At 48.5% G+C, this 20,604-nt stretch overlaps 1 protein-coding gene across 4 annotated transcripts in view; it reads left to right on the top strand.

Annotated features, from left to right (window-relative positions):
• Nucleotides 1–20,604, top strand: part of LOC133111189 (low-density lipoprotein receptor-related protein 4-like) — a 120,424-nt gene that overhangs the window by 86,272 nt on the left and 13,548 nt on the right. For all 4 annotated transcript variants that reach the window (XM_061221356.1, XM_061221355.1, XM_061221358.1 and 1 more), the window contains exons 14-29: nucleotides 4,207–4,424; nucleotides 5,932–6,108; nucleotides 7,011–7,136; nucleotides 7,793–8,001; nucleotides 8,253–8,334; nucleotides 8,492–8,597; nucleotides 9,046–9,247; nucleotides 10,896–11,085; nucleotides 13,913–14,044; nucleotides 14,879–15,019; nucleotides 15,331–15,417; nucleotides 15,646–15,817; nucleotides 16,149–16,311; nucleotides 17,000–17,225; nucleotides 18,964–19,267; nucleotides 20,196–20,414. In XM_061221356.1, coding sequence (XP_061077340.1) covers nucleotides 4,207–4,424; nucleotides 5,932–6,108; nucleotides 7,011–7,136; nucleotides 7,793–8,001; nucleotides 8,253–8,334; nucleotides 8,492–8,597; nucleotides 9,046–9,247; nucleotides 10,896–11,085; nucleotides 13,913–14,044; nucleotides 14,879–15,019; nucleotides 15,331–15,417; nucleotides 15,646–15,817; nucleotides 16,149–16,311; nucleotides 17,000–17,225; nucleotides 18,964–19,267; nucleotides 20,196–20,414 — 2,754 coding nt within the window. The remainder of the gene's footprint in view (nucleotides 1–4,206; nucleotides 4,425–5,931; nucleotides 6,109–7,010; nucleotides 7,137–7,792; nucleotides 8,002–8,252; nucleotides 8,335–8,491; nucleotides 8,598–9,045; nucleotides 9,248–10,895; nucleotides 11,086–13,912; nucleotides 14,045–14,878; nucleotides 15,020–15,330; nucleotides 15,418–15,645; nucleotides 15,818–16,148; nucleotides 16,312–16,999; nucleotides 17,226–18,963; nucleotides 19,268–20,195; nucleotides 20,415–20,604) is intronic.

Genomic DNA, 20,604 nt, shown 5'->3' with positions numbered 1-20,604 from the left:
TGTGTGTGTCCTGCCTCACACCTCCCTGCACTGTGTGTGTCCTGCCTCACACCTCCCTTCACTGTGTGTGTCCTGCCTCACACCTCCCTGCACTGTGTGTGTCCTGCCTCACACCTCCCTTCACTGTGTGTGTCCTGCCTCACACCTCCCTTCACTGTGTGTGTCCTGCCTCACACCTCCCTTCACTGTGTGTGTCCTGCCTCACACCTCCCTGCACTGTGTGTGTCCTGCCTCACACCTCCCTTCACTGTGTGTGTCCTGCCTCACACCTCCCTTCACTGTGTGTGTCCTGCCTCACACCTCCCTTCACTGTGTCCTGCCTCACACCTCCCTGCACTGTGTGTGTCCTGCCTCACACCTCCCTTCACTGTGTCCTGCCTCACACCTCCCTGCACTGTGTGTGTCCTGCCTCACACCTCCCTGCACTGTGTGTGTCCTGCCTCACACCTCCCTGCACTGTGTGTGTCCTGCCTCACACCTCCCTGCACTGTGTGTGTGTCCTGCCTCACACCTCCCTGCACTGTGTGTGTCCTGCCTCACACCTCCCTGCACTGTGTGTGTCCTGCCTCACACCTCCCTGCACTGTGTGTGTCCTGCCTCACACCTCCCTGCACTGTGTCCTGCCTCACACCTCCCTGCACTGTGTGTGTCCTGCCTCACACCTCCCTGCACTGTGTCCTGCCTCACACCTCCCTTCACTGTGTGTGTCCTGCCTCACACCTCCCTGCACTGTGTGTGTCCTGCCTCACACCTCCCTGCACTGTGTCCTGCCTCACACCTCCCTTCACTGTGTGTGTCCTGCCTCACACCTCCCTGCACTGTGTGTGTCCTGCCTCACACCTCCCTTCACTGTGTGTGTCCTGCCTCACACCTCCCTTCACTGTGTGTGTCCTGCCTCACACCTCCCTTCACTGTGTGTGTCCTGCCTCACACCTCCCTGCACTGTGTGTGTCCTGCCTCACACCTCCCTGCACTGTGTGTGTCCTGCCTCACACCTCCCTGCACTGTGTCCTGCCTCACACCTCCCTTCACTGTGTTTGTCCTGCCTCACACCTCCCTGCACTGTGTGTGTCCTGCCTCACACCTCCCTTCACTGTGTGTGTCCTGCCTCACACCTCCCTTCACTGTGTGTGTCCTGCCTCACACCTCCCTTCACTGTGTGTGTCCTGCCTCACACCTCCCTTCACTGTGTGTGTCCTGCCTCACACCTCCCTTCACTGTGTGTGTCCTGCCTCACACCTCCCTTCACTGTGTGTGTCCTGCCTCACACCTCCCTGCACTGTGTGTGTCCTGCCTCACACCTCCTGTCGTGTCTAGGAAACGACAGAGTCCAAATCTTCAATTTGTCGAAAAACATCTTCGCGAGGGAAAAGACGACACCAGGCAGCAAGATCTTCAGGAAAATCAGACTTTATTAGCACACGTGCATAAAGCCGGATCAGCTCTCCAGAACTGAACCCCGACTGGCATTTGTACACCCATTTTATACACAGTTACTCCACCTACAACTCCTCCTCAAACCTCATTCTGGCAAATCACCCACACTTTTCTTATCGTAACTCCTCCCAACGCTCCTCCCACAACGTCATTGTGGCAAATTGCCAACGGTCCTTATGCTCTGCCAACTCTGTACAAAGTTCAGGGCATTCTGCCAACTACGTGTCCTCACTTCACCCCGCACCTGCTCTTGGCAAACTACCAGACCTCATTAAGTTCTGGATGCCCTCCCTCTAACACGTCATCCATACACGTCACTCTGTATCTTTCGCTTTTATAAGACAAACTAAGCAGCAGTAATCATTGAAAATATACAGACAAACTAAACATTTCATTAATATTCACTTCTAATATACTTTTCTAATATACAGACATACTAAACATTTGATTAATTATTCTCTTCTAAGGGAATAAATGTACGTAGCATTCTTTGCTCTCATTTCAACAGTTTTCACTGTGGTTTCTTGCGTTTTCATAAGCTCAGCTATAATTAATGTTCTAGGTCAAATAGATACACTCCTGGCATAAAACATCGAGAGTCCCGGAGAAATCAGCTGTACAGTCATATCTTGCTCTGCCCGTTGTCGTGAGCCACGGACCCCTTGCCGAGCTCAGACCTCACGTTCCCACGAGCAGTACCTCACCATGAGGTGTCTCGGGGACGAACTCAAGTACTCCGAACGTCCTGGAGCCCTGGTAAGTTCTACTGAACTTCCAGCCCAGTCTCGAAGTGAAGGGTGTGATGCAAATCTGGTAATCGATGTCCTGTATTCAATGTATTCCTCTAAAGACTCTTTATCACATATGATTATAGTAAGATATACTTTATTATAATCAATCAAAAGAATAGAGTTATACAGATTACAGTGTACATATCATCTTTTGCAGTTTGCTAATCACATGCAAGTTACATATACCCCTCTTAGCTCTTTCTAAATTACCTTTCCACCACGATGTTTAAAAATCAAGGTACACCCTTCCTATATCCATCCTCTTTGGCCTTAGCCTTATCCTATAGCTCCCCCTTCTTGACGTTTAAAAATAAACTATTCCTAGAATATTATATTTATCTAAATATGATAACTTCTCTACATTTTTCTACTTTATATAGTACCCTAATGAGAAATAAAAGATATATAAAAGTGAACTTATAATATGTTACTTTTCCTACTTCTACAAGTAATATAGATTATATTTACCACTCCAGCTTGGTTATAATTGTTCTGCGTGGCTCTTTCTTCACCTGAGTCCGCACCGCGTATGTCACTCCTCTCTCCATATCCATATCCTGGAGTGGCGCGCAGAGGGAGCGCGCCACTCCAGCTTGACTACAGCTGTCTTGTGTTGCTCTCTCTTCACCAGCTCGTAGATATCTTCTGAAGCCAAATTCTGGGATCCTGCTCTAAGGTCTAAAAGCTTATTCCTTATATATCTTTTTTGCATACAAAAGTGTACCTTTTTTGATAAGGAATGCCCCCATTATGTCAAGCGGGAAGACATTTATCTTTTATATAACCTGTTTTTTAATGATCATATTAATTATTTCTGTTTTTCCAATTGTCATTTTCTCATACCTCAAATGAAATGTCCCCAATATTTTATTTCATGGGCCCCTCTGGTTTGGGAATTTCCACCATCTTAATATACGAGTGGAAAAACACTAGCCCTTATGTTGTTTTTAATTAACCTATTCATCACTGGTGTCTGTGTCAGTTTCATAATCTCTCCTTGACTTCCTCCAAACTTTGATCTCATGCAAGTCAGACGTTAAAGCCTGCCACCATCTCAACACCCTCTTCAGGTGCCCCTTTTTGTGGCGCCTTAAGGGATCTACAAAGGACATCCAGCCAATAGCTGAGTGTAAATCATCCGCCATTAATCATTAATTTTCTTTCGGTATTGACATCCCTTCCGTTTTCCTTATTTTTGTTTTTCTTTAGCCAGGCATTGTGCCACTCCCCTGTAGGGTTGGGGTATTCTCAGTCAGAACTTTAACCTTGCTCCTTAAAACCCTAAATCTAAGTCCCCCGACTTCAGACTCCTCTACTGACAAGTATGGTTGTTCATTCTCTGAACCACATATTTTTCTTCTTACGGGCGTTCTTACTACCACCTCGATGGCGTGTGCGAGGGGTTAACAATGCATTCCTTCTGAACCCATCCCCCGTCAATCTCTCATCAGGGGGCCTAGGGCCGGGTCCTCGACACCGTGTCCTTGACAGTTTGGTCTACACAGTTCAAGACGGCCCCCCCCCCGCCAGCTCACTGTGTAATCCTAGCACAATTTAGCAGTTAATCAGTTTGAAACTATACAGGGTACATATCATACTTAAATACAGATATATTGATAAACTTTTAGCACACATCGTCGAGAGTTTTGGAGGAACCAGCCTGCTCACTAAGGCGGAGTCTGAGTTTGACTTGTGATTGGTTATCATGCTTTTAGGAGGGAGATCTTTCGTTCTGTGAATTTTCCCCTACACTCCCTTCACTGTGTGTGTCCTGCGTGCCTGTGTCACTGGACTTCATGGGCTCTTATGTTTTTTTACTGGCTTCTTAATGAATTGCTTTGCTTTCCCCTTGTTATTCGTTCTCTTGGTATTATGCTGAATGGATAATGCAGCGACTGGCAGTTACTGTATCTCAGTGTAACTGATGTCTGTGGCTGTGTGTTATTGATGTCTGTGGCTGTGTATTAAACTTTCTCAGTAAGATCTACTGGACGGACTGGGGAAACACACCACGCATCGAGTATGCCAACATGGACGGCTCCGACCGGTGCATCATCGCCGACACCCACCTCTTCTGGCCCAACGGGCTGACCATCGACTACGCCGGCCACCGCATGTACTGGGTGGACGCCAAGCACCATGTGATCGAGCGCGCAGACCTGGACGGGCGAAACAGGAAGGCGGTCATCAGCCAAGGTAGGAACTCCTTCACGGAAGAACGCGACGCGGGCCCGAGGTGGCCAATAATCAGAACCCAAATTGGATTGAATCAGTTGCTTATGTAGTACAGCATGCTTCAGAACAAACTCTGTCCTGATAGTCTCTGGGACCAGGGATGCTACTCTTGATTTTGGGCCCTATGAAAAGTTCTCACATTGGATCCCACCCCAGCACAGTTACTGTTAGTGAGTGGTTCCCACCTCCCCACCCCAACAAAGCACACCTCATTCAACAGCTAGAGCAGGGCTGCCCAACCCTGTTCCTGGAGATCTACCATCCTATAGGTTTTCACTCCAACCCGAACAAAGCACACCCCACTCAACAGCTAGAGCAGGGCTGCCCAACCCTGTTCCTGGAGATCTACCATCCTGTAGGTTTTCACTCCAACCCTAACAAAGCACACCTCATTCAACAGCTAGGGCAGGGCTGTCCAACCCTGTTCCTGGAGATCTACAGTCCTGCTGGTTCTCACCTCGCAAAGCACACCTTAGTAAATCGCTAGAGATTTAACTGAGTTGCTCATTAGTGGAAACAGGTGTGCCAAATTAGAGTTGAAATGAAGCATGCTGGATCTGTACCATAAGGGCCCCTGTCAGCCAGACCTTGGGAGGACCCAGACCCAATGGGGGAGCGCATCTGTCTTTGGCCAGCTCAGGGTGTGCGTTGGCATTGCCTGCACAGTGAATGGAGGTTTTTTAACTAGTCTAAAAAAAGTGAGTGACTGTAATGTGTACAATCCCGGTGGGTGAACTCAAACCCAGGGAAAAAAAAAATAGGCAGCGCTTCCAACCATCATGTAGTTTTGTATTCAAGGATTTTAAATAAAATAATAAATATAAATAAAACAAAAATGTTTGAGAGTATTTACAGGTGATCTGTGTAGGAATTACAAGCCTTGTTATACAAAGAATATTTTATACAGTCCCCTACAAAAGTATTTGAACAGCAAGGTAAATTCCTTTGTTTTGGCAATACATTCATTGGGGATAGCTTGTACCACATCCTGAAAAAGAAGGAAACCACTGGTGTACAGAGCAAGACATCAAACAGGTTGACCAAGGAAAACTGATGGACTGATAAGACCAAGATTAACCTCTACCAAAATGAGGGAAAGGTCAAAGTGTGGAGAAAGAAGGGACCTGCTCATGATCCAAAACATACAAACATACGAGCACATCTGTGAGACACGGTGGAGGAAGAGGCATGGCTTGGGCTACACGGCTGCTTCTGGGTGGGCTCACTAAGCCTTATTGATGATGGTATTCAAATACTTTTCTGTGCTTGATTGATATTGCCTGGTGCAATTGAGCCAACCAAGAGGGTCAGACGGTGGGGTTTGCACTCATTTCATAGGTTGCATTGCACCAGACGAGCTCAGCAGTAAAGCATAGAAAAGTATTTGAATACCAAAGCATTCCTTATTTGACCCAGGTCCGACATTTTACATTGATATGGTTTGTTCCGTGTTTTTTGCTGGTGGCAGGTCTGCCCCACCCGTTTGCCATCACCGTGTTCGAGGACAGCTTGTACTGGACCGACTGGCACACCAAGAGCATCAACAGTGCCAACAAATTTACCGGCAAGAACCAGGAGGTCATTCGCAACAAGCTGCACTTCCCCATGGACATCCACACGCTCCACCCACAGAGACAGCCTGCAGGTCAGCAGAGGGCGCTCTGGAGAGCCCCGGCTTGGCTCTTCCTCCCCAAGGCCAGCTCTCCAATTATCCAGTTTCGCCAATTGATATGAAGACTTTATTACACCTACTTATTCATGTGATTATCTAATCAGCCAATTGTGTGGCAGCAGTAGATACGGGTCAGGAGCTTCAGTTAATGTTCACATCAACCATCAGAATGGGGGGGAAATGTGATCCAAGTGACTTAGACAGTGGAATGATTGTTGGTGGCAGACAGGGTGGTTTGACTATCTCAGAAACTGCTGATCTCCTGGGATCCCCTAGTTTCTAGATTTTGCCATTAATGTCAGTGAGCAGCAGTTCTGCAGACTGAAATGCCTTGTTAATGAGAGACATCAGAGGAGAATGGCCAGTCTGGTCAAAGTTGACAGGAAGGTGACAGTAACACAAATAACCACACATTACAACAGTGGTATGCAGAAGAGCATCTCTGAACACACAACGCATCATAACTCTAGTGGATAGGCTACAGCAGTAGAAGTCTAATAAATGCCTAAATGCTGAGTGAGTGTATAGTACCACAAGTTTTCCTCATTGTGCATATAACAAGGCATGTGACCAAGGACCAATCTTTCCCTATAGGTTTCTATTGGTGTCACTTTCTCTATATATGACATACTCTAAGGCAGCCTGACTCAACTCCACATGCTGCAGGCCGCAGTTTCTGCAGGCATTTGCTTCAACCATGCACGACATCATCTGATTTCACAAATTTGCTCATTTTCTGAAGCCAAGCAGGTAAAATAATTTGTGAAATCGGGTGGCATAGCGCACAGTAAGACACTGCGGCCCGCAGGACATGGAGTTGTCTCGTGGAGCTCGGAGGTCCTCCCGTTGTAACTGCCTCTTCTGGGCTCCCTCAGGTGGTCGAAACCGATGCGGGAGCAACAACGGGGGTTGCAGTCACCTGTGTCTGCCTAGCAACAAGACCTACACCTGCGCCTGCCCCACCGGCTTCAGGAAGCTGAACAGCTTCACCTGTGCGGAGAGTAAGTGCACATCACCGATCTGTATTCCCGTGCGACCAAACCAAACCTGTCCTTAACTGTACCATAGACACACATTTTGGCAAGTACTGTTCAGTTATCGCTGAACCTGCCAAACTGGACAGGCAAAGTTGAGAGCAAACTGTGATTGAATCCCATGATTCAAAGTAGCTAGCATTTCATCACAGAAATCTTATTAAAATTAAGCAGTTTTGCAGTTGCATTTAGATGAATTGTTCAGTAGCAAATGTCATTTAATGTGAAGTGTTCGGTGTACAAATACCCTTATGCCTTACCTGTTACTGTGTTAATATTGCTATGATAGCTTGAAATGCATTAATTGAACCATTTGATGGTATGATGGTATAGTCAAGATCATGTGTTAAGCAGGGGTTTTTAAGTTTTTGCTTTCAAGATTTCGAGATCTGCACCTCGCAAAACAGTGTGGATTTTTTGCTTTTATTAAAGAATAGAGGGAAAGTAACTGAATGGGTTTCAGATAATATAGTTTCATAATAGTCAGTGCTTGTTATCAGTGTGTTTATTGAATGCATTGCCTGGTGTCTAACTGATCTGGAGAGTAGCAGAGCTGTGTTTGCTTGTGTTGACCTTGTTGTTAAACCTAGAAGACTGACAGGAGACCTTTGGTCTTTGATCAGGTCTTGACAAGTTCCTGCTTTTTGCCCGAAGGACGGACATCCGTCGGATCAGCTTCGACACGGAGGACCGCTCGGACGTCGTCATCCACTTGGCGGACGTGCGCAACGCCGTGGCACTCGACTGGGACTCCCAGGATGAGTACATCTACTGGACGGATGTGGCAACCGACTCCATCAACCGTGCCAAGTGGGACGGATCCAAGCAGGAGGTGTGTATTGGCCCGCATCTTCTGCCCAATTGCAGATTACCAGCACACACCTTGGTGGTATCCCAGCACATACCTCCCAGTGCATCTTGATGTTTTTCTGTTTCTGATACTGGAAGCAGTGGTGAACGGCCCAGAATGGGGGGGGGGGGGGGGTCCAGGGTCCAGAACCTTATGTGTTTATGATAATGGAGTAAAGTCGCAATATGGGAATGATTCTTATGTGGCTTCCTTGTGCTTATTATTTATCGCAGGTTGTTGTCGACACCAGTTTGGAAAGTCCCGCTGGACTTGCTCTTGACTGGGTGACCAAAAAGCTGTACTGGACAGATGCAGGTAACAGTGCTGTAGATAAATACCACTGTACTGGAAATGGACTCAAAGAAACAACCCTTCCTTTGTCTTTTTATTTCTGTTTACCGTCTGTGTGTTTCTGTTTGGTCTGTGATTGCTGAAGTTAACTCACTGACAGTCCGCCTGTTGTCTCCCTCAGGCACAGACCGAATCGAGGTGTCCAACGCCGATGGAAGCATGCGCACCGTGCTGATCTGGGAGAACCTGGACCGGCCCCGCGACATCGTGGTGGACCCTATCGGGGGGTACGTGTCCGGGAGGGAGGGAGTTCGGTCTTATGTCCAATGTGGACATGAGAGTTCTCTGCAATTCAAAAATATATCTGTCCTACATATGAACATGAAGCATGATGGTGTGTTAGCTTAAACGTGAAGAGTAGCAAGCGAGGTGGCTTACAACACACACTAGATAACTTTCCCCTCTACACCTTCTCAGACAGACCTGGATCCAATACGCAATTGCTCTGGATTTAGATACGTTTCTGTTTCTGCACTCAATCTTGCCTGATGCAATTGAGCCAACCAAGAGAACCAGAAGAGTGGGGTTTGCAGTTTTCATTTGAGTTCATAGGTTGCAATACACCAGAAATAAAAAATTGTAATCAATTACGTATATGACCCAGTTCTGGTCTCTGAAACAAACACACACACATACATACAGGATAACTTTTCCCCTCTACACCCTGTGTGTCAGATTCATGTACTGGACAGACTGGGGAGCCAATCCCAAGATCGAGAGAGCCGGAATGGACGCCTCCAACCGCTTCGTCATCATCTCATCCAACCTGACCTGGCCCAACGGGCTGGCCATCGACTACCAGTCAGAGAGGCTATACTGGACTGATGCAGGGATGAAGACCATCGAGTACGCCAACTTTGACGGCTCTGAGAGAAAGGTATGACTGCACTACGCCCCTCCCTCCTCGCAGTGGGAGAGCGAAGCTTCAGGAATACCTAAATGGACGCAGCTGCCATTAGGCCTCAGTGACTCACTGATCACTGACAGTGGATTTTAACCAGTCATTGCATTTGTCAAAAACAGTCTGTTAAAGCAACCTGTAGCTCCATGTTGTGCAGGTCATGAAACCTCACTCTACATCCCGTCCACCTCATCTTTGCACTAGATGTGTGTGTTCGTGTGTAGCAGTGCTCACCAGCCACCCTCTGTTAGTGCAAGCTACCATCGGCTAGCAGCAACAGCTGTGATTGTCATTGTGATTGACTGTGGAAAGCAGAAACGTTTTATTTGCGTAACAAAGTCAACGATTGACTGCTTATTGTACCCTGGTCAATAACCCCTGGTCAAAAAGCCTTTTACAATTAATATCTAAGTGAACAGAAGCGAACCTGACCTCTAAATGGTATGTTAAACATGTCACATTTCTTCAAATCGTAAAGCAAGATTGCTTTTTATTTCAAATTCTTACTTTTATGTTTCAAAATAATACAATAAAAAAACATGAAAAGGGCTCTGTGCAAACGTTTGGGAACCCTGTCAGTTAATACTTTGTAACTTGGGTATGCTTGGGATCATTGTCTTGATGGAGTAACAAACCTCTCTTCAACTTCAATGTCTGGACTGACCTCTAGAATTTCTTGATATTTGATGGAATCCATTGTTCCTTCCACTTGCACAATATTTCCTGTGCCCCCAGATGCTTCACAGTTGGTAATTTTTCCTCCAAACATACCTTCTTTGGTGGTGGCCAAATAGTTCAATTTTGGTTTCGTCAGTCCAAAGCGCATTGTTCCAAAAGGATTCAGGATTCTCATTGTTTTCTTTTTCATACTTCAGATGCATAATTTTGTGTTGAGGTTGTTCTTTCTGACAACTGTGCCATGTAGGTCTTTGTTGTTTGAAGTATGTTCAAAGTATTGTTGTCCTGAACTGAGCCATCTTCATTCTGAAATCCTTGGACAACTGTTTAGAGGAACCCATGGTTGTTAACACCAGACAGAACAGCCACTGCAGTTAGATACTTTAGAAGGCATGGATTTACTTCTGAATAAAAAGTTCAGCCCTGGAATTATACTCACCTGACTCATTGAAGCCCTAACGAGTAATTCACCTGGGCCTGGGCCTTTGTAATCATATTTTTTTAAAGTAACAGAGAATAATCTAAGAGGGTACCCAATCTTTTTTACAGGGCCCTTTTCCTTTTGTTTTTTATAATTTATAAACTGTAAAAAATAAAAATGAAAATCTTGCTTTAGAATTTGCAGGAAAATGTTTAACCTGTACCATTTAGAGTTCAGGTTTACTTTAGATCACATGCAGATTAATTGTAACAGACATTTAAAGGGGGTGTCCAAAATTTTCCATTACCCACTTTATATGGCTGCTGAAATGAAACAGAATGCAAATATTTGTTAATTATTAAATGCGTCATTGGAATTTCCCTTCGGCTATTAGGCTTAAAGTATAAAAACAATTATACATTGAGTGACAACAAATGCATACAAATACAACATCAGTCACACAGTACTCATACCTGCTGGTGTCAATCGTGACCTGCCTCCATGACCGCCTATTGGATTGCCTAGGTGCTGATTGGCAGCCAGTTGCCCCACCCCTTTGGCCTGACCCTCTACGAGGACACGATCTACTGGACAGACTGGCAGTCCAAAAACATCCAGAGCGCCAACAAGCACACGGGCTTGGGCCGGTCCATGCTGGCCCAGAATCTGGAGAACCTGATGGACATCCACATGTTCCACCAGCAGCGCTCTCCAGGTGGGCTCCGAATCTGACCGTAACCCCACACGCCTCCACTCATTCACCCGCTAACCCCACACCCCTCCACTCATTCACCCACTAACCCCACACCCCTCCACTCATTCACCCGCTAACCCCACACCCCTCCACTCATTCACCCGCTAACCCCACACGCCTCCACTCATTCACCCCCTAACCCCACACCCCTCCACTCATTCACCCGCTAACCCCACACCCCTCCACTCATTCACCCACTAACCCCACACCCCTCCACTCATTCACCCGCTAACCCCACACCCCTCCACTCATTCACCCCCTAACCCCACAAGCCTCCACTCATTCACCCGCTAACCCCACACGCCTCCACTCATTCACCCCCTAACCCCACACGCCTCCACTCATTCACCCGCTAACCCCACACCCCTCCACTCATTCACCCGCTAACCCCACACCCCTCCACTCATTCACCCGCTAACCCCACACCCCTCCACTCATTCACCCGCTAACCCCACACGCCTCCACTCATTCACCCGCTAACCCCACACCCCTCCACTCATTCACCCACTAACCCCACACCCCTCCACTCATTCACCCGCTAACCCCACACCCCTCCACTCATTCACCCGCTAACCCCACACGCCTCCACTCATTCACCCCCTAACCCCACACCCCTCCACTCATTCACCCCCTAACCCCACACCCCTCCACTCATTCACCCGCTAACCCCACACCCCTCCACTCATTCACCCGCTAACCCCACACCCCTCCACTCATTCACCCGCTAACCCCACACCCCTCCACTCATTCACCCACTAACCCCACACCCCTCCACTCATTCACCCGCTAACCCCACACCCCTCCACTCATTCACCCGCTAACCCCACACGCCTCCACTCATTCACCCCCTAACCCCACACGCCTCCACTCATTCACCCGCTAACCCCACACCCCTCCACTCATTCACCCACTAACCCCACACCCCTCCACTCATTCACCCGCTAACCCCACACCCCTCCACTCATTCACCCCCTAACCCCACAAGCCTCCACTCATTCACCCGCTAACCCCACACGCCTCCACTCATTCACCCGCTAACCCCACACGCCTCCACTCATTCACCCCCTAACCCCACACGCCTCCACTCATTCACCCGCTAACCCCACACGCCTCCACTCATTCACCCGCTAACCCCACACCCCTCCACTCATTCACCCGCTAACCCCACAAGCCTCCACTCATTCACCCGCTAACCCCACACCCCTCCACTCATTCACCCGCTAACCCCACACCCCTCCACTCATTCACCCACTAACCCCACACGCCTCCACTCATTCACCCGCTAACCCCACACCCCTCCACTCATTCACCCGCTAACCCCACACGCCTCCACTCATTCACCCCCTAACCCCACACGCCTCCACTCATTCACCCACTAACCCCACACGCCTCCACTCATTCACCCGCTAACCCCACACCCCTCCACTCATTCACCCGCTAACCCCACACCCCTCCACTCATTCACCCACTAACCCCACACGCCTCCACTCATTCACCCGCTAACCCCACACGCCTCCACTCATTCACCCGCTAACCCCACACGCCTCCACTCATTCACCCGCTAACCCCACACGCCTCCACTCATTCACCCGCTAACCCCACACGCCTCCACTCATTCACCCGCTAACCCCACACGCCTCCACTCATTCACCCGCTAACCCCACACGCCTCCACTCATTCACCCGCTAACCCCACACGCCTCCACTCATTCACCCGCTAACCCCACACGCCTCCACTCATTCACCCGCTAACCCCACACCCCTCCACTCATTCACCCGCTAACCCCACACGCCTCCACTCAGTCACCCCCTAACCCCACACGCCTCCACTCATTCACCCCCTAACCCCACACCCCTCCACTCATTCACCCGCTAACCCCACACCCCTCCACTCATTCACCCGCTAACCCCACACGCCTCCACTCATTCACCCGCTAACCCCACACGCCTCCACTCATTCACCCGCTAACCCCACACCCCTCCACTCATTCACCCGCAGACCTCCACAGTGCATACCACTGTCGCCAAAGTCTCCTACCGGGGCCAGGTGTTTCTTTGAGAAAAGGTTTTTGCAATGTCTTTGTTATGACACAGAGTCAAATGTCAATGTCCGCTTGCTTCACATTTGTGTTTTCACTCTTATAAAAAGGAAAGTAGTATTTTTTGTTTTTTGTGTCCCTGGAGTATTGCGGTGTCTTGGCTGTTGTGTGTGTGTGTGTAATTGGATCCTCCCGCTCAGGCTGTTTGAGATACGGGGCATCCGGGGCTGGAATGTGTGTAATGAGCCCCCCTCAGCCCGGCCTGGGGGGGCCACAGGGCTTCCATCAGGTTCACCTAGAGTTCAGGGGTGCTGCCGTGCTCACCATCGAAACACAAAACCCTCTGAAGGGATGGGCAACATTCCTGCTGCCCTGCCGTAACACTCCTGCTGTAATGGTCGCGCTGCAGCTGGGGAGTGCCTTTGTGGTCGCACAAGAGGCCGGGGAATGCCTTTGCGGTAACAAACCCCCCCCCCCCGGGTCTCGTTCTCTGAGTCGTTTCCCATGCACTGCTTCAGCACCAGAGCTGTAGTATGTTGGCTTTGTGGCTACGTTGCAGGAACGTTGTCAGAGTGTTTCCAGAGAAGAGTGCTCCAGGTCGAGTTGAGGCCTAATCTCTCTCAGTCCTCCCCCTCCTCCCTTCAGAGAAGGAAAATAACGCATGACATCATCATCATTGGATGGTTGGCAGCTACGTTGTGGGAATGTTGTTGATACCTATAACCCCCCACCCCCCCTCTCTGCTCGCAGTGCGGACCCCTTGCGCTGTGAATAACGGGGGCTGCAGCCACCTCTGCCTGATGGCCCCCCTCCCCAAAGCCTCCAGCTGTGCCTGTCCCACTGGCATCAACCTGCAGCTGGATGGCAAGACCTGCACCCACGGTGAGGAACCCCACCCCTCAAAAATACACACAGACACATGCTCACACACACACACACACACACACACACACACACACACACACACAGACTCGCTCACACACAGACTCGCTCACACACAGACTCGCTCACACTCTGACCCTACCTCCCAGATCTGTTCTTTGAAATAGGATCCCCTCGTAACACCTGTCTCCAGACCCCCAGGCATTAGGGGTTGGGGTGTGGAGCAGTATGTTGGAGAAGCATGTCATGGGGTGGAACGGTAACAGGAGGGATTGTTTGACAAACTATAACCATCAATCAGAGTAGCAGGCCAAAAGTCGCCACCCACTCCCACGATACGTGTTGCCAGGAGACGATGGTTCTCATCATTGTGCTAAAACTGATCAATCCTGTTAACAATAGACACTCATCAAGCACTTTTATTAGACATATTATTCATGTGATTATCTAATCAGCCAATTGTGTGGCAGCAGTGAAATGCATATAATCATGTAGATACGGGTTAGGAGCTTCAGTTTATGTTCACATCAACCATCAGAATGAGGAGAAAATGTAATCTAAGTGACTTTGACCGTGGAATGATTGTTGGTGGCAGACAAGTTTGAGTATCTCAGAAACTGTTCATCTCCTGGGACTAGTCTATAAATAAACACAAAATGGAGGTATAAACTCAAAATGGAGGTATAATGAGAATTAGTATAATTAGGGGAGATGAAGCCGACTGTGTGGAAAATGGACTGGCACCTGATTTGTAGATCTGTAGATCTGTAGATCTGTAGGTTGGTGTCCCGATGTAGGGCCCAAAGAATAATGGCTTTACTTTTTGTAATGAAGGAATGAGCAGCTTCCTGGTTTTCGCCCGAAGAACGGACATCCGCATGGTCTCCCTGGACATACCATATTTCGCAGACGTGGTGCTGGCCGTGAACGGGTCCATGAAGAACACCATTGCCATTGGGGTGGACCCTAAAGAAGGTGTGTGGCTGGTTCATTTAGACACGGAACAGAATTCAACATGACTTTACTGTCCGTTCAGAAGTCAGGCTTTGTCTTAGCCTCCACAGCCATCAGTGATACCTTGAATTATAAAGAACCCAAAGAGTAATCTGGCTCAGATACGACCTGTGTTTCATGTGCAGTTTTCAATCACTGAGGCATCGCGCACACGTAGACCTGTGTTTCATGTGCAGTCTCTGCCCGTGCTTCTCTCACAAGCTGGATTAGGCATCCTGAAAGTGTTGTGAAAATCAGGCTGTGTGATTTACCTCCGTTTGATTCTCCCGCAGGTAAAGTGTACTGGTCCGACAGCACTTTGAACAAAGTGAGCAGAGCCAGTCTTGATGGCACAGAATATGAAGACATCATCTCAACGGGTAAGCTTAGCTCAGCGCGTTCAACTTTAGCTTTGGCCTCAAAATGAGCCTGAGCGTTTGCGATTTTGATCAGTGCCTCGTTTCAGAAGTTTCTAAACAGGCCTCCTTTTCATTTGCTCTAATTTTGAGAGTAACTGTTGAATTGTGCCTTTAGAAATAATTATTTTAGGGGAGGTTTATTTTTTTCAAATTGGTCATGTGCTTAGCCTTCCTGTCTGTTCCCCCCAGGGCTGATGACCACAGACGGTCTGGCGGTTGACGCCGTGGGTCGTAAGATTTACTGGACCGACACGGGCATCAACCGCATTGAGGTGGCAAATCTGGACGGGTCAATGAGGAAAGTTCTGATCTGGCAGAACCTGGACAGCCCAAGGGCCGTCGCACTGTATCACGAAATGGGGCAAGTGCATTCAGTGGCATCTGCTTTTGGCTGTATGAATCAGGCTGCTCCTGGCTACTTTCCACCATCAAAAGCAGCCATTTACATATTTAACTTCCATTTAAGTCACATTTAACTCTCCTTTAACTCACATTTAACTGGAATTTAACTCATATTTTGCCAACATTTAACTGACATTTTACTCACATTTAACAGAAATGTAACTAATTTAACTCCCAGTTAAATCTAAATGAACTCACATTTAAATTGCGTTACGATGGCTGACCACCCCTCATATTGGTAAGCAGTTTCAGTTTCAGTTTCAGTTCAACCTAGACCCTGCTCTCTCCAGGTACATGTACTGGACTGACTGGGGTGAGCACGCCAAACTGGAACGGTCCGGTATGGACGGGTCAGAGCGCACCGTCCTCATCAGCAGCAACCTGGGCTGGCCCAACGGGCTGGCCATCGACAAGGCGGGGTCTCAGCTGCTTTGGGCCGATGCCCACACTGAGGTCAGTGACTGCCCCATTTTAACAGACAGAGAGACACAGGTGTTACATTTTTCTTCACAGACCAGTCCGTTGAGGTCACTTTGCTAATTGCTAATGAACTACATCAGCAAATAAATAAAATAAGCACTTAAAATAGCACAAAAATAATAATAAAAATAATTTGTTATTTATCCAATCCCCCCCGGACCAACGTGGGGCTAAGGGCCTTACTCAACGGGCCAACAGCTGTGCGGACCTTATCACGGCTGCACCGGGGCTTGAACTACAAACCTAACGTTTCCCAGTCGTGTAACTTACTCGCTACGCTACAGGCTGCCCCTGTCACTGTGTGAATGTGTACAACTCGACTTGATGGATACTCAGGAGCAGCTGCATTGTTGTGTTACCAGACCTGGGTCAAATATGTAATTGTTTTGGACTCAAATACATGTCTGTGCTCGATTGATCTTACTTGGTGCAATTGAGCCTATCCAAGAGGACCAGAAGGCAGGGTTTTGACTTTTTGGGAGCATTTCAGCTCCAATACACACAGTAAAGCGCGGAAAAGTATTTGAATCAAAAACAATTGCGTACTTGACCCGGCTCTGCCCGGCACACGTGCCCAGCGTCTTGCCATACCGTGTTCTGACTCAAAGGGAGTTCTGTGACAGAGCTCTGGCATTAACGGGGGCGTCTGGACTCCCCACAGCGCATCGAGGCGGCGGACCTGAACGGCTCAAACCGGCGGACGCTGGTGTCTCCGGTGCAGCACCCTTACGGCCTGACCCTGCTCGGGCCGCACATCTACTGGACCGACTGGCAGAGCCGCAGCATCCAGAGGGCCGACAAAACCACCGGCACCAACGGCATCACCGTCAGGGGCAACCTGCCCGGGCTGATGGACATACAGGCCGTGGACAGGGAGAGGCCTCTCGGTGGGTACCGGGAGAGGGGTCCCCCCGGGAGAGGGGTTCCCCGGGAGAGGGGTTCCTCATGACTTCTCAACTTTACTGTAACTCAGGGCTGCCCGACCCTGCTCCTGGAGATCTACCATCCTGTAGGTTTTAATTTCAACCCTAATTTCATACACCAGATTCAACCAATTAGCAGCTCAATGAGCTATCCAGCTGTTGAATGAGGTGTGCATTGTTGGGGTTGGAGTGAAAACCTACAGGACGGTAGATCTCCAGGAACAGGGTTGGGCAGCCTGCTGTAGCTGGTGAGTGAGGTGTGCATTGTTAGGGTTGGAGTGAAAACCTACAGGACGGTAGATCTCCAGGAACAGGGTTGGGCAGCCTGCTGTAGCTGGTGAGTGAGGTGTGCATTGTTAGGGTTGGAGTGAAAACCTACAGGACGGTAGATCTCCAGGAACAGGGTTGGGCAGCCTGCTGTAGCTGGTGAGTGAGGTGTGCATTGTTAGGGTTGGAGTGAAAACCTACAGGACGGTAGATCTCCAGGAACAGAGCTGTAATTCACATACAAACTGCAGCTTGACACTGGTGCCCTCTGGTGGGCATGCTGAGTGATGACACGTGCCTGCTGGTACTAGGCTGTGGGCAGGCCTGCACATATCTCTGACCCAGTTTTGGAAAATGGCCCACGACATAAACTTCCACAAGTAACAACCACCCCATCTAGTCGCTGTGCAGGGTATGACGCGTACAAGGGAGCTCGACAGTAAATTAAATTTATGCATTTGTGTTCTCTCAAACAGAATCTCCTTTTCACAAAACAGGCCGTGCTAAATGGAGGGAAATTACTTCATTATATTGAGTTCTGGTTGTGCAGGCACATACCCATGTGACAAATGGCTTGAGAGTGCTGTAGACCTTTTCCTATTTGAACAGGCTCCACGTCTCCCAATGCAAAGAAAGGTCTGTCCTCATTTTGTGAACTCAGCATAAAGTTCAGCATGAATTCAGGATTGTGTTCAGGATCGTTTCACATAGAGGAGTATTCACTCTACAGGCACTATGCTGCACTCCACCAGACAGTATGCACATCCTGATTAAGGTGCTAGACTGGCAAGAACTGAAACAAATAATGAATGATGGGTAATTATACTGTCAAATATATTGAGAAGGCAACAGGTTAACGTGAGGAAGAGCAATTTGAGGTCAAAATGTTGTAGTAGTAAAAAAATTTGTGACTGAGTAATTCTGTGGGCTTCATTGGTTTCAGTCCGGGCTCTACAAGGGTCAATCATTTCATTTCAGGATTTTGTGAAGCCTGCCTGTTCTTAATGAATTGGTTTTAGTGTAGACTAGCTTAAAATAAGGAAGCCAAAAAACAACAACAGAAGACTACATCTGTACACAAAGGTACGTATCCTTGAAAACAAGGATATTGGATACAGGAGTGAACCAGTGTTTGTCTGACTATGGGGCAGAAATTTTTTTTCACTGCCAGGTCTTTTTTCCCCACAAGAACCTGTTGAAAGGTGTTTCTCCTCATTTAATGTCCCTCCATGTGCTGGTTTGTTAGGTTATTGTGGTATTGAATTGTATTTGGACTTCAATACTTTAATACCAATCAGGGAAATTATTTTACAGTCTACTGTACAGATGTTTTGAAAATTAAGCCAGAATAATTGCTTAAAGCAAAACCCAGCATATGAACGGCGGGCCCAGCAGGAACCGAACCTTCACTGATCTCAGCTTCTCGCCTCTGCAGGCTTCAACAGGTGCGGGCAGAGAAACGGGGGGTGCAGTCACCTGTGCCTGCCCAACCCCAACGGGATGTCCTGCGCCTGCCCCACGGGCATCCTCCTGAAGGCGGACGGGCGCACCTGTGAGGACAGTCCCGAGACCTACCTGCTCTTCTCCAACCGCGTCAGCATCCGCCGCATCTCCATGGACACGGCGGACCACACGGACGTGCACGTGCCTGTGCCCGAGCTGCACAACGTCATCTCGCTCGACTACGACAGCGTGGAGGGGAAGGTGTACTACACCGACGTGTCCATCGACGTCATCCGGTGAGAACCGCCCCTGTAGAACGCCCGCCCCTCTCCGTCCCCAAACTGACAGGTACAGAGGTACAGGTTGTTGGCTAACCCTCAGGCACTTGGTTTTTGGTTGTTATATCAACAATACATTATACACGTTGTGACTATTTTCAAAGAAAAACGTGAACAGGATAATCAATCATATTACATGTTTGTAATTCTACTCCACATAGTGGCGGACGGTCTCGTGTTTGTGAGCAGTTAGTCTACCCGTACAATATGGCGCCCAGCTATTCAAGTGACATCACCGTAATACTATGAATAGGACAAATCAGCATGAAGAACTTCAAAGAACTTACTTTTGGGTGGATAACGGCTCAGCCGTTGAGGAATATGAATAGCAGATAGCAGGTAGTGTTTTCCTGAATAACCAGTGCAAGCTAGCTAGCATTATTGGAAACCCTATTACTGTAACGTTACCAATAAAACTAGTTAGCTAGCTAACTAACTAGTTTTTAACATTTCATGTTTGTAAAGTTATCATTCCATTGTTTCTGTGTATGGCCGGCGATGAGCGTCTGGTGTTTATTGGCTTCGCTGCTAACAACGTTTGTGAAGGACATGAGCAATACAATCAGAAGTTCCAGTTTTGTTTTTTTTGGGTTTTTTTCCCCCATGTTTCTGAAACTTATGTAGAGCGTCTCTGTGTCCGCTGTCATTGACGGTGTCCAGCACCTGTCAAAACTGAGACCACCCTGTAAACGGACTGTAGGATCTGGGTTATCCTCCCTTTTAAGAATTGGAAAAAGCTCTGTTACTCTTCAGTGATAAGTAATGGGTCACTTCATCCTGTGGTTTTTTGAACTTCTTGTCATTTTAAATTAAGGCAGTTTAAATCTCAGCGCGGTGTCATTTTGTCAGTTGAGTTTTTGTAACCTGGCGACCGTGTGAGCTTCAGGCGGGCCAACCTGGATGGCAGCAGCATGGAGACGGTCATCGGGGAGGGCCTGAGCACCACAGACGGGCTGGCGGTGGACTGGGTGGCCCGGAACATGTACTGGACGGACACGGGCCGCAACACCATCGAGGTGGCGCACCTGGACGGCTCCTCCCGCAAGGTGCTGATCAACGACAGCCTGGATGAGCCACGGGCCATCGCTGTGTTCCCCAGCAAAGGGTGAGAGAGACTCGGCACTGTCCGCACCTACTGCATTACATAACATAGGGGTGTCAAACTCCAGTCCTGGAGGCCCATATGGAAAAGCTGTGTATGTATTAAGTATGTCAGGGATAATCCACAACATGGCAGTCTGCTATCACGGAATAATGACCGATGCGGAGGCGAAGAACCCCCTGGACATTGATTA

This window comes from Conger conger, chromosome 15 (genome assembly GCF_963514075.1).
Source record: "Conger conger chromosome 15, fConCon1.1, whole genome shotgun sequence".
Taxonomy (NCBI): Eukaryota; Metazoa; Chordata; class Actinopteri; order Anguilliformes; family Congridae; genus Conger; species Conger conger.
The sequence above is the reverse complement of the archived record's forward strand: the minus strand, read 5'-3'. Positions and strand labels throughout refer to the sequence as shown.